Below are 13,756 nucleotides of genomic sequence, written 5' to 3' on the forward strand. Positions count from 1 at the left end.
AGATCCTGTTCCGCCTCTGTGCTTTCAAGAGGGGAACTCCCCAGCCTGTATGTATGCTGTGGATTCCTTCTCCCAAGGTGCAGCACCCTGCATTTGTCTACGTTGAACCCCATCCTATTCTTGTCTGCCCACTTTTGTAGTCTGTCTAAATCTAGTTACAGCCTCTCTCTCCCTTCAAGTGTGTCCACTTCACCCCACATCTTAGTGTCATCAGAAAACTTGGACAGCATGCTTTCCACCCCCTCATCCAAGTCGCTGATGAAGATGTTTAACATGTGGGCCCAAGAACCAAGCCCTGGGGTACCCCACTGCTCACATCTTGCCAGTTTGAGTACACCCATCCACCACTACTTTCTGGGTGTGCCCTATCAGCCAATTTTTTACCCATCCAACTGTGTAGGCATCAGTGCCACAGTCACTTAATTTATTGATGAGGATGTAGTCAAAGGCCTTCTTAAAGTCTAGAAAGACTACGTCCACGGCGACACCGTCATCCAAGGATTTAGTTACTTGGTCATAAAAGGCAACCAGGTTGGTCAGGCAGGACCTGCCTTTGATGAACCCATGCTGATTGTTCCTGAGCATGATCTCCCCTGCTGGCCCCCCACAGATGTGCTCCTTGATGATTCTCTCCAAGATCTTCCCGAGCACCAAGCAGAGACTTCCAGGCCTATAGTTACCTGGGTCCTCCCTCCTCCCTTTCTTGAAAATTGGGACCACATTAGCCAGTTTCCAATCCCCTAGCACCTGGTCAGATGACCACGAATGCTCATACGGCTGAGCCAAGAGCTCCGCAATGACCCCTGCCAGCTCCCTCAACACCCTCAGGTGGAGGGCATCTGGACCTGCAGGTTTAAAAATGTCAAGCTCTTCCAGAAGATCCCTAACTACATCTGCACTGACTGAATGCCTGACAGCTGTCCCCGAGATTGTCCCTACCTCTGGTAGGTGGGATGTCCTGGTCCCTGCTCAAGAAAACAGAGGAAATAAACTGTTAAAAATACCAGCTTTCTTGTCTGGCGTAGCCACAAGATTACCATTTGCATCTTGCAGGGGCCCTACATTGCCTGGTGCCCTCTTCTTGCTCCTAATGTGCTTGAAAAAGAACTTTTTTGTTGTTCTTAATCCTGGACTCTAGCCTGAGTTCCATCTCTGCCTCGGCCTTGCTAATAGCTCTCCTATACTCACAGGCCGAGGAGGAGTACTCCTCCTTGTGATAGCTCCTCCCTTCCACTGGTTGTACACCCCCCTTTTTGTCCTCAGGCATTCCTGAATGCCCTTGTTGAGTACTGAGTGCTGAGTTTCTGAGTACTCTTACCCCGCTTGCTTCTCTCGGGGACTGTTATCCTTTGGGCCTGGAGGATCGCCCCCCTTAAGGTATGACCATCCCTCATGGACTCCCATCTCCTCTACCTTCTGGGCCCTCAGTGCCTCCCCCACTAGGCTCCTAAAATCATTGAAGTTGGCCTTTCTGAAGTCAAGGGCATTAGCCTTAGTGTAAGCCCTTGACACCCTGCAGGTGATGATCGCTATTGCCCAGGTGGTCAAGGACCTGCAGTCCCCTCACCAGGTCATCTCCCATGGCCAGGACCAGGTCCAGCAAGGCATTACCTCTAGTGGGGCTGTCAGAAACAGTTTTATAACTGAATTGTCTGAAACAGTGTTATGTAGACTAAAATTTTCCTATTGTTTGCATTTGTGTTCATGTACATACCTGTAAGTGTATATTATTCCAGGACAGATTTTATATTTTCAGCAAGTTGCATGCTAATTTTCCAAACTTGTAGTTTTAAAAGTAAATCTGTTAGGGGAATCAAATTTTAAGTGCAGTAAAGAAATAGCTTTAACAGAAAACACATCCTACATATAGAACAATATTAAAATATTTAAAGCTGATTTTTTTTTTCCTTTTCTTTTCTGTTTTTAAAAAAAAAACAATGTGTATGTGCTGCAGAAAATTCTGGAGATGTAGATATTTTTTTTTATTCTTTAAAACAGCGTGGCAGCAGCATGACGTACAGGAACTATGCAGAGTTATGTTTGATGCTTTGGAGCAGAAATGGAAGCAAACAGAGCAGGTAACCTGAAGCTTTTGTGCATGTGACAAGTTTAATGCGCTTTTCAGGGAAATGATGTTGGAGGAATGTGGTTTAGCTTTAGTTTCTCAACCTATCTTGCAAAGTAATTGAAAGTTTGCCACTGCCATCATTTTGTGTCTCATCTCTGGCAGCATTTAGCTTATTGAATGCTGAAGTGTATGACTTTTTAGGTCTGATTATTGACCTTAGTCCTTCAATGTAAAGCTAAATGTTCCACGGTTTAAATAGTCCAAAATAAATTAGATTCTTGGGCTTGATTTGCATTTCAGAAACCCAGTATGATTGACCAGTTGAAGATTTTCTCTTCCATGGGTCCCCATTAAGCCTCATAACTGACTGGCAGCTGGTTCCCACTGTGGTGCTTTACTTGAAAGCGGGGTGTGGCCAGGACGTTTCTACAATGTAGCAGCTCAGCATGGAATACCACAACTAAGAAGCTGTAAACACTTTAGTTACCCATACGATACAGGGCACCTTCTCTCCCTTCACCCATTAAATATTAGCCATCTAAAATTGGGGCGTGCATCTTAAGCAAGGAAACAGATTTCTGTGCTGGAGTAGAGACGTAGGGATGCTGGGATGCCTGTCAAGGGCGGTTCTCTGTTCCTGTCCTGTGGAGCAGGAGAAGGTAGAATCAACTCTTGAGGATAGCTCCCCTGCCAGCTGATGTCCAATCAAAAGCCAGAGGTTAACAGTCTTGCAGCCACTGCCAAATGGGCAATAGCTTTTAGCTGAGCACTCTTCTTGAATGTAAATGAGGTCCTAGAACTGTAATCCTTAAGCACTAAGAAATACTGTTGTAAAATCAGCCTTTTTGGTTCACATATCACCACTAAAAATGTAGTGAAGTGAATTAATGAAGTGTTGAGCTCCTATTCTATTAGTATCCACACCACAGTTTGGTGGCTTCTACTTTTGACAACTGTTTTATTGAATAGAAAGTAGGAACCATTTTAATAGATCAAGGATACTCATGGACATAAATGTTTCTTGAAGTGTGCAGCTGTGAGTGTGAAATGTATTTAATTTTTTAATAGTATGTCCATCAGTGTTGTGTTAATGAGAAATATTGTCAGTTGAAGAAAACTACTTGTTTTTTTTTTTTTTAAATGTTTTAGTTATATCAAAATATCTGTTTTAGGCGGATCTCATAAATCAACTGTATCAAGGCAAACTGAAGGACTATGTAAGATGTCTGGAATGTGGCTACGAGAGCTGGAGAATCGACACTTACTTGGATATTCCTTTGGTCATCCGGCCTTATGGCTCCAACCAGGCATTTGCTAGCGTGGTGTGTACTCTTATGCTGACTGCTAGTGTATCTATATCCACATAGAACACAATGCAACAGTGGTATAATTTCTTACCTGGTAAGTATCATCCTAGATACTCTATCTTGGGGTGTTCGTCTTTGTGCAGTGAACCAGCTAGCAAGTTCTAGAAAATCTTTATTTATTTATTTATTTTACCCTTCAATAAGTCCTACTGGTGCATGTATATGGGGAGGGAAAAGGCAACTATACTGCTTCGTGATTATATTATTTTTCCTAACTGGAATTTTCAGCATTTACCTTAGGTTTCTTTTGTGAAATCATTTGCTGTTACTTTGGGTGCTTTTTTTTATTAGTACTTTTTAGATTTTCTTATCACTGTTGAAAGTTTTAGTAAAAGAGGAAAGCTACATAATGGACTTTATTTTTAGTTTTATCTCTATCTGCTATTATATTTTGAGAAAAAAAGGGTACTGAAATAACCTATACTCTTAGCAACTTCTGAAATGCTAATGATACAAAATTCCATTGTTTGCTTCCATTTTATTTTACTGTTTGTGCACCAGCATTGCTGATGTTGGCAGGCAAAGGTAGAATTGTTAAGGTATACTTTTTAATTGCCTCCCTTCTACAAGGAAAGCAATTTGTGTTATTTCAAACTAGCATTGTGGACAGGATAATTAAAATAACGGAGATGAGCCAAAATATATTCTCCAGAATTTAGTTTGATTAGTACAAAAGTCATGTTGGGTAAACTGTTTCCCAATATTTATTTACATTTCTTTTTAAATTTAGTGATTTCCAATGTGTATTTAATGCAGCATTATTTTAAAATATTAATATATAACTGTTTCCTTTACTTAACAAAGGAATTACAATTTTCATTTTAGTCAGTGTAGCTTCAGTTATAGGGCACTTGACATTTTAAAACATCAAATAAAGTCTTTAGAAGTGGTAGGGTAAGAATACCACCCATCATGTAATTTACAGACAGGGTGCAAGTGAGAATAGTCTTCTGAATGCCTTTAATTTTGATGGACATCAAAGTATTTCAGATATTTTTTACCTCTTTCCACCTACCTGGAGCTGTTTTTTAAGTTGCAAATTCATCATATTCCTGAGCTTACTATTTTTAAATAGATGGCTTCCTCTTTCACATTTTTAAGGTTATAGTTTTACAACTATGTCAGTAAAACAATGGATTTTGCTTTTTTGCATTTTTATTGATTCAGTGAGTTTTAAATAACATGGTTAAAAAACTTCGATTACATTTTAATTCTACTTTTTTATAGAGTGGTGTACTTGTCTCAGATTATTCTGAAATTATTTTCTTTGGTAGAGAAGTCTACAACAAAATATTATGAAGTTTTAAAATTTGCACATGTATATAAAGATACAGGAAGCTTGCACAATTAGGTCTTTAATATCAGACTAGTTTATTGTCTGGTATTTCTCTTGTTAATCATTGTTTGCTGAATTTCAGTATTTATATGACAAGGTAAACTAGTTTTAAGTCTTTGTTAGAGAGAGTTACATGTTGCAGTTATTGATGCTTCATTTATTTGAGTTATCTTGTAATTCTTTAACTATGTAGTTGATTCTCCTCCTCTGTATTTGCCTTATCCATAGTGGATGTTATTTTAGCTTTATAGTCTTCAGCAGTGAGGAGATATGGAGGATACTTGCTTTTGGAGAAGGGAAAAATCGCCTGTTTCTAAATGGAATTCTCTGAAGGTAGTATCCTCCATTGATCCATAGCTAATTGTTTTAGTAGGTTTAGGTGAATGGGTATGAAAAAAGTATTAACACATGCGCTAATAGGGCTTGTAGAAGGGAATATAAGACTTTTTAGATCTTGCTAGTCAGCTCCTGAGGGAACTTGCAGCAGGCGACGCAACCCAAGATAGGGGATCTAAGGAGGATACTACCTTCAAAGAACTCTAGTTAGAGGTAAGTGATTTTCCATTACTTTCTAAAAAGAGAGGATGGATGAACAAGTTTATAAAATACTTGGCATACTGTATATTTCCTTAAGTTAATTATGCTACTGTGTGCAATTGTGTCCTATTGAGCTATTTTCAATATAGGAAATTTCATGCATTAAATTTTTATAAGCAGGTAGTGCTCGAGAACTTCAAAGAAGTATGCTTCTTTTTCACTGTTTTTTCTAAACAGAATAGAATTTAAGCCTGCTTTCTAAAATAATCAATTTGATATTCTCCTTAAATTTTACAATTTGAGGAAGCTTTCGTTTTCTTTTAGTGTTTCCCTTTTTTTTTTCCTTTAACATCATTAGTCCATGTTCAGGACATCAGACTTTCAGAGCATGCTATAATGCCATGAGAGTACTAGTTTAATAACTAAGCTCTGTTCAAGTGCTTCATTTAAAAAGAAAAAAAAACCAACCCAACCAATACATTTTATTAGGAGTTGCCATAGAGCCATTTCTTGAAGCTTCAAATTTGAGGTAATGAGCTATATAGTCATTAATCCTATTTAGATCCTAAAGAAAAGCCATGGAAAACATTAAGGTCTTTTATATTCACATCTTTGTTTTTTTAATTACAACTGCCTTTTGTGTTGGCTGTCTCAAAAGAACTAGACAGTTAAATTTATCTTGTTCAAATAGAATAGGTCTAGAAATAGTATAAAATGTGGTATTAAAGTTGAACTACTGTCTAAATTCTAGAGGTATCATAGGTTTTCACCTGTACCGCTAGGGCTAAGTACAGGAGGTTAAAGCGGTTTCAGAATGGCCGCCCAATTTAAACTTAGCTCATCCCAGTGTTGACTGTACACGTACAGACCTGGTCTCAATAAACAGCAGCCACTCTAAACCTGTAACTGAACAGAAGTTTTATATACACAAACCAGTCTAAAAATTGCCGTACCGGCTTTAAGATAAACCTGGATCTATGTAGTATGAAACTCATTCGATTTAGGTGAAACTAGTGCATGGAACTTCTGTCCCCTTCCCTTCTGCAGCCCTGGAGCTGGGAAAACCCAGCCACTGGCCCCAGTCCTGGGGCAGCTCTTTTTACTCCCCCTTTCCCCAGCACTGGTCTGTTTTGCACCCCCCCCCCCCCAGCCCCTTGTTGCTCCTCAACCCCCATCCCACTGCTCCAGGTGCACCCACTTTCATCAGCGTTTGCTGCCACCTCTCATCCACCCCTCATAGGTCATGCCTCTCCTCCCCCTACACAGGTTACACCTGCTCCCCTCTCCCCGCCTCATTCTCCAATTGACCCCTGATCACCTCCAGCCTGCTGGACCCCAGTGCCTCATCTAGCCCCTCCCCCATCCTGCCTTTCATATCAGGCAGCTATTTTTAATCGATTTAACCTCCCCCTAATGCCCAAATGTCTGTATTTAGCCCAAAAGAAAATATAAGCCTCTTTGGTGCTTCATCAGCTGGCCCAGTTATGAAATGAATTGAGGGTCAGCAGATTGCTGTAGGAATTATTGGTGTGCAGGACCTTTCTGGATATTGACTTTCCACTGAAGATTCAAGGATATCATGAGTAGGCCTTTCCTTCTGTAGACAATAGAGTCAGACTGTCAGCTTACTTTGCACAAACAGCTCTCCAGTTTTAGTGATACTACCATTACTGGCCTGACTTGGATTTTAAAAGAAGTTACCTGAAAATTGAAAAATAAGTGTCATATTAACTTTTGTTTTTGTTTTGTTTTGTTTTTTGCACAAGTTCCCATTCTATCTTTTAATTTGGCAGTCTTGTTGTTGCTTTAATTGCTAGTGTAGTTTGGAGGGATGAATTAGCAAATGTACTTTGCATCAATTCAGCAGAATCTTACAAGCTAGATGGAATTTTTATTAATTATAGATTGGCTTACCATCCCAAATTTGCTATTGGCATTTTCAGGGGAAGTTTTATTACATTTCTGTTTTCCATCCATACTAAAACTTTTTCTAGAAGATTCTACCCAGAGTCCATGTTTTTTAAAAATGCGTCTTTACAGTAATCTCAGAGTACCTATCAGACCTATATGATAATGAATTTTTGTGAAAAATGAGAGTGTATTCCAAATGCTATTCTACAGCCAGGCAGTAACTAGTTTGGTTTATTGCAGTAAGTTTTAATATGTTACAGCTTACATTCATTCTTTTTATAAAAGAACAGGCAGAATTAGTTTGGGATGAAATTAGACTGCTTAAACTTTTTAAAACATTCTTGATTTCAGTGATGATTAATTTACAGTGGGGATGTTTAAATGTTTCAAATGCACGCTTGCTATGAGATTGGATAATAATACATTCAGTCTCCTCATGGATAAAATCTTGCTCTTAAAGTATAGTTGCTGAAAGTAGGGCTCACATGATATTATCCACATGGTGGATGAGAGCCTAAGTTTATACCAATGGTTAATTCATTTTTCAGAGTAAACATATTCTAATTATAAGAGAGAATGGGGCCTGGCATGGTGCAGGCACTAAGGCACATGGTTGACAGCCCAGTGGTTGCAGGTTCAAGGCCATAGCTGAAGTGGTCATGATGTGGCGTGTCAGATTCCAACAAATTGGTGAATTCCATTAAATACTTTGTCACAAGGACACAGAAAGGAAAAGAAAGGATAAGAGATTGATCAATGCAATACTAATTGCAATTGAGAATATGTATGTTAACCAGCAGGGTAATTTGACATAGATATAGTAAAAAATTGTTAGTCTTGGAAAAATTAATAGATTATGCCTAAGGGATGGCAGCATATAATATTTCCACATATAAGTGAAATGTTGGGAATGGTACCTAAAAGTATTAAAATAGTGCAGGAATTAAAATTACAGTAAGTTATAGGTCAAGCACAACTCACTATTTCTCTGGTAAGCAATTAAATCATTTAATGATGCATTATCTTTCATAATATTTCATTCAGTTTTTGGAGGTCCATAGGAGCATCACCTGTTTTTTCCATACATAAAAATATATTACAGTATGGTACTTGTCGACTTGCACGTAGCACCGAGTCTGCATATACTTTACATAACCACTTCTGTCCATCATTCACGTCATTTATTTGTTGAAGAATGAATTGCAATGATTTTCTTTTATTTTATGAGTATATTTTTATAGAAGCTGTTGCTTGTATCTTTCATAAACTATAGTAATTTCTGGAATGAAACAGTACCACAGAAACATTTATCGTAGCTTATGAAGAAGGTTTATAAGAACACTGGCTGGCATTTATTTCATAAGGGGCACCTTTGCAAGCCATAATTGTTTTGTCTTCTAAGTTTGGTATTTTCCATGTTGGCTGTTGACTTGTTCACTTTCATTTAAATCGCTCTGATTATTAAAACTTTTAGTCAGTGTTCAGAAGTCTAGTTGTCAGAACACAGTGGTCTCTCGTAAATCTAAATTTATAGTTTACTTACCATCTACATATTTTTGTTTATATTTGGAATATAGCTTGCTGCATTTCAATAAATAATTTCTCAGTACATTAATATTTTTGTTGCCTTTAGGTTAAAGGTAACTATTTTAACTTCTGCAATATGTAGGAAGTACATTGGTACACAGTCAGTTTACTCAAAGGGCTTTACAAATGTTTGGCGTATCTTGAAACCCTACCTTCTTCAGGCTTGGGATTCTTTTAGGCTTGGTCAGAGGTAAATTATTTTTTCTCTTGGTTTAGGTACAAAAATAGTGAAGCATGATAATTACTTATTTTCTCTGTGCTCTCTTTCTGAAGTTTGGCACATTTTTCATTTGTTAGGCATCTGTGGTCTATAGAATAGTCCTTTTGTAGAGTCTCTTCTCTTACAACAATAACAGAACTTTTGCTCATATGGAAAAGCAGGGGCTGTAAAACCTTTGTTTTGTTATTTGTTCTTAGTGCTTCCCTGAGTTCTCAGAAAGAAAAGGAGGGAGAAGGGATGAATTGGAGGCTTTTTGAAGACCTTCCCATATCCTTGATCTCCTCCCAAACTGGGATCCATCAAACAACATGATTTAGATAGTAATCTTATAAGCTCTGTGCCAGCCATTTTGCAATTGGTGAGTCTATTCTGCCCACTAAGCCCCGCTCTTATATTTATTCAGACTTTAGGGAACAGCTGTGTTTTATCACAGACAATGACTTTCAAGGGATCATTTATGTTTATTTGACCCTCTGCTCTTTCAAAATAAGAATCTCATTAACGTGCCAATGATATTCTATTTTAACCTCCACAGGTGAACAGATAACTCCCAAGTACCATCTGGAGTTCATGAACCCAGGCTGGCAGCTTGCAAGCTAATTGGGTTAAAAGTTTTAGCATTATATAACTTTGGGTAAAATTTTTCATTGAATTAAGAGAAGAAAAATATATTTTTTTCACAAGTGGATTTTGTTTCCACAAGTTTCTTTACTAGTATGTACAGTTTGTTCCCATTATTTCACTGATGAAAAGAATGTTGAGAAGAGCAGAAAAATGACCAGTTGGTTATATTTAATTGTTCCTTACTACTCAGAAAAGCTAGATGAAATCACTAAACTCTATATAAAAGGTTTAATAAAAGATCTTGCATGCAGCTGTTGGAGGACATAATTTATTATTATTTTCAGTTTGTAACCTCATAGTTGTGTGCTAATAAACTGAATATATTCTTGCAAGATGGTGTTTATATTCTTCATTGCACTGGAACAAACAGTGATGTTTCCATACATTTAAAAGAAATAACAGATTTTTTTTCAAAAGCAGCTTTAGAGTTCCCTTGTGAATTGATAGACAACCAATTTCAATAACAACATTGAAGAGCCAAAATATTCCTTTTCTTCATTTTATGTTCTGCATAAGGTGATGCATGTCAGAAGAAACTACTAATCCTGAAGAGATATACCTCTTCTTAAATTCTGGGAGAATGGAAATGGGGCTATCTGGTTGGCCAAAGCAGAATAAAGAAGATCAATTTTTCAGCAACTGATTGAACAGAAGTGGTTAAATGTGATGTGCAAGACGATAGGAATATATTTCATTGTAGATTGTATGCATAATCAGGACTTGGTGGACCTATACAATGCTGAATGAAATATGATAATTAACAGTAATAATTTGTCACTTATGATTTGACTGCTTACCCTGGGGTTGGGCAGAAAAGTTGGCTTCCCTTGATGTTTTCCCCTTTTTTTTGACTTTGTTTTCTAGACTTTAAATCATCTTTGATTATGAATATTAATTATAGCAATATATCTGTGTAATTACAATCAGATCATAAACTTAATGTGTTAGATTACACAAGTACAAAGTAAACATTCTTAAAAAGAAGGCAAAATACTTTTTTTTTATTAGGAGGAAGCTCTACATGCGTTTATTCAGCCTGAGATCCTTGATGGTCCCAATCAGTATTTCTGTGAACGCTGTAAGAAGAAATGTGATGCCAGGAAGGTAACTACATGAAATTTATGGGGAAAAACCATTTACCTATGTTATAAATATATAAATACACATTGATCTTGTTTGTTTGAATTTTTTTATACAGGGGTTACGATTTTTGCATTTTCCATACCTGCTAACCTTACAGCTGAAGAGATTTGACTTTGATTATACCACTATGCATAGGATTAAACTGAATGACCGTATGACTTTTCCTGAAGAGCTAGATATGGGTTCATTCATTGATGTTGAAGATGAGGTAAATATGTACATAGTCTCTTTCTCAGAAAAGTTTTTCCTTGATTTCTCTAAAACCCCATGTTCATAGGAGAACCTAACTAAATATGAGTTCCTGCATTGTTTATAAAATTATCTGATTTTTCTAAACTGCTAACTGTCCCAAACCTGCTTCAATTACTAAGCAGCTGATCATTTCTGAAAGTCAGACCATGACTCAAAGCACCTTAAGGATATCGTATTTTAAATGTGTATATCTAATTTTTTTCAAAATCTGAAAATGATACTGAAGTTAGAAGCGAGCACAAGCCAACTGCAGAAACTTCCTCAGCCTGACGAGGGTTTTTAAATCCAAAAGCTTGCTTTTAAAATTTTTTCCAACTATTTAAGTTGGTCTAATAAAAGAGATCGGATTCACCCAAAGAACCTTGTCTGCCTATGTCCTTAAACCAACATGGCTACAACCTACACCACCGAAGATAGAATGTATTTACACGGTTAGTCTGCCAGCAAGTATGTAAGCTACCTCATTTAAGTTACAGTTTGGCTACCTCTTTCTCTTTTTCTTAACACTTGAGAATAGTGCACTGACAGCATAATTCACAGTATGTAAGGAATTTTCATGGTTTTTTGCACCTTAAAATTCCACCGCCTTTATTTTGTGCTAGTAAAACCCATGTCCTCTTCGCTGAGGAAGACTATGGTTTTTGATAAATGAACTTAGAGCATAAAGTAAGATCAGATGGACTTTCATGGGCATGTGAACTTTCATGTTTATAAGTTAGCTATTCCTGTGGTTCCTTTTTTTTCCTCTTCCAAATTTAGAACAGAAAACAACAACAAACATATACCTGCTAAATATTACAGCGTAAAGATCAAATATTCTATATTTGTCTTGGGATATCAAGTTTTCATGGCTTACCCGGTGCCTGAGTACTGTATCTTAAATTATACTTTCTTTTCTTACCATCCTCACAAATATATTATAGATATGAATTGAGTACTTTGAATATACGGTGATATCCAAATTTGAAGGCGTGGAGGTACTATAAGACTTTAAAAATGCCTGCTTACTTTTAAAATGTTCTTTGTATCAGAGCATGCTGTTGTACCAAATCACTGTCTATCAAGTAAAGTTTATTAATAATTTTTTGTAAAAAATAAATAATAAATATTTTTATAAGTGGATCAACATCTAACTATTTTATATCAGTATAGTAAACAGCATTCATAAACTGACTTAATATTCCTAAATCGGTTGCTTCATATTTATAACTTATATGTAACAAAGTTGACTGAACAAATTTTAAAAATTGTATCTAAATAACTAACCAAACCTAATCTGGCAAAGTAAAATTTACCTGAGCTGCTTTTTTTGCAGTGTTTTTAAACTCTTATATTCAAGTAATGCTAAATGTGTCTCAAAAAATTTCTTTAGGAAGGTGTATTTACTAGTCGTCATGAGAATGACCTCTTTCCATAAAGAATTTGCAGACTTATATGACTACAAGAAGACACTTTCTGACGTTACTACAGAAATTTTTTCTCCATAGTAAAAACACATAGTGATTGATCCTTGAATGCAAGTAACAATTGAGACTTCTTTGAACTGTCTCCTACCAATCAATTAACAGTTGTTACAGCAGGATCTGATGGATGATTGGAATACATCTTATTCCGTTTTAGTGGTTAGTTTAAAGGAATAGGTTAAAGGGAAGAGTTCTAGTTATTCAGTGTACACTTTTATTTCAAAATAAATGACAATATTAATTTTGAGAATTAGAATGGAGTATTAATAGAGTGGCTAAAACTTTTTTTTTTTTGCATGCAAGTTGTATCTGTTTTAGGTTTGGGTAGTAATTTTGCATAATTTGAATTTCTTTTAGTCTGCAATTCCTTAAATGTTTAAAAGGCATCAGTGAATGCATTGTACCAGAATGAGACAAGAACCATCAATAAGATTTACATTTGAAAGGTGCCTCACCTAAATTGTAATGCTTAAATTAAAACAGAATTGTTGTTTTGAGATCTTTTTCCTTTGTTTTTCTTACAGTTGCTCTTTCCTCAGGTGATGGGATTTCTGGATTTGGATTTTTGTCAGTAAATTATCAATATTGGATTTTCCATAGTTTACAATGGTTTCAGTCTTTTGGAATGTGTGTAGTTTAAAACTCAATGGAATACAGCTTTCCAGAGTCCATGAAAAGATGGTTCTTGCAGAACATGGGTCATTCCCTGTAAAAAAGGAAGAAGCTGAAATCTGTTTCACTTTACCACATGATGGTCTAACCTCAGTTTTCAGTAGCAAAGTTGATAATGTGCTATATTTTAAGGCTGTGCGAAGTTTCAGTCACTGATTTGAATAAAAAAAGATTCAGCCCATTCTGGTGGCCGAATCTCCGAATTGAATCAGGAGACCCATTAATCTCTCTGAATCAAATTAGAAGCCTCCGATCAGAGAGATTTGGAGAGATTCATCGATTCAGCCATAGACACAGCATTTTATGTTTCTCTGTGTACCTCTAGGTACCAGGCATGGCTTGTGAACACCAAGATGGTAGGGCAGATGGAGCATCCCATGGGAGCACATGGGGGCTCCTCTGCGTGCTCAGCAGCAGACCCAGAAGTGGGCCAGAAGTACTTCCGGTCCTCTTCCAGGTCCACAGTGGAGCATGCAGGGTGGGGGAGCCCTGGCCCTCAGCTCAGTGACTGGTGCCTCCTGAGTCTGGGGGTGCAGCTGTGGTCCCTCCATGATTAAACACTGAGCTGGGCGGGGA

The 13,756-nt window shown here is 37.1% G+C and overlaps 1 protein-coding gene across 6 annotated transcripts in view; it reads left to right on the forward strand.

The window, feature by feature from the left end:
• USP47 (ubiquitin specific peptidase 47) overlaps nt 1-13,756 on the forward strand; it is a 106,175-nt gene that overhangs the window by 50,701 nt on the left and 41,718 nt on the right. For all 6 annotated transcript variants that reach the window (XM_019551595.1, XM_019551597.1, XM_019551600.1 and 3 more), the window contains 4 exons: nt 1,999-2,078; nt 3,241-3,390; nt 10,659-10,754; nt 10,849-11,001. In XM_019551595.1, coding sequence (XP_019407140.1) covers nt 1,999-2,078; nt 3,241-3,390; nt 10,659-10,754; nt 10,849-11,001 — 479 coding nt within the window. The remainder of the gene's footprint in view (nt 1-1,998; nt 2,079-3,240; nt 3,391-10,658; nt 10,755-10,848; nt 11,002-13,756) is intronic.

The sequence above is a fragment of the Crocodylus porosus genome, unplaced genomic scaffold (genome assembly GCF_001723895.1).
Source record: "Crocodylus porosus isolate Cpor-Errol unplaced genomic scaffold, CroPor_comp1, whole genome shotgun sequence".
NCBI lineage: Eukaryota > Metazoa > Chordata > Crocodylia > Crocodylidae > Crocodylus > Crocodylus porosus.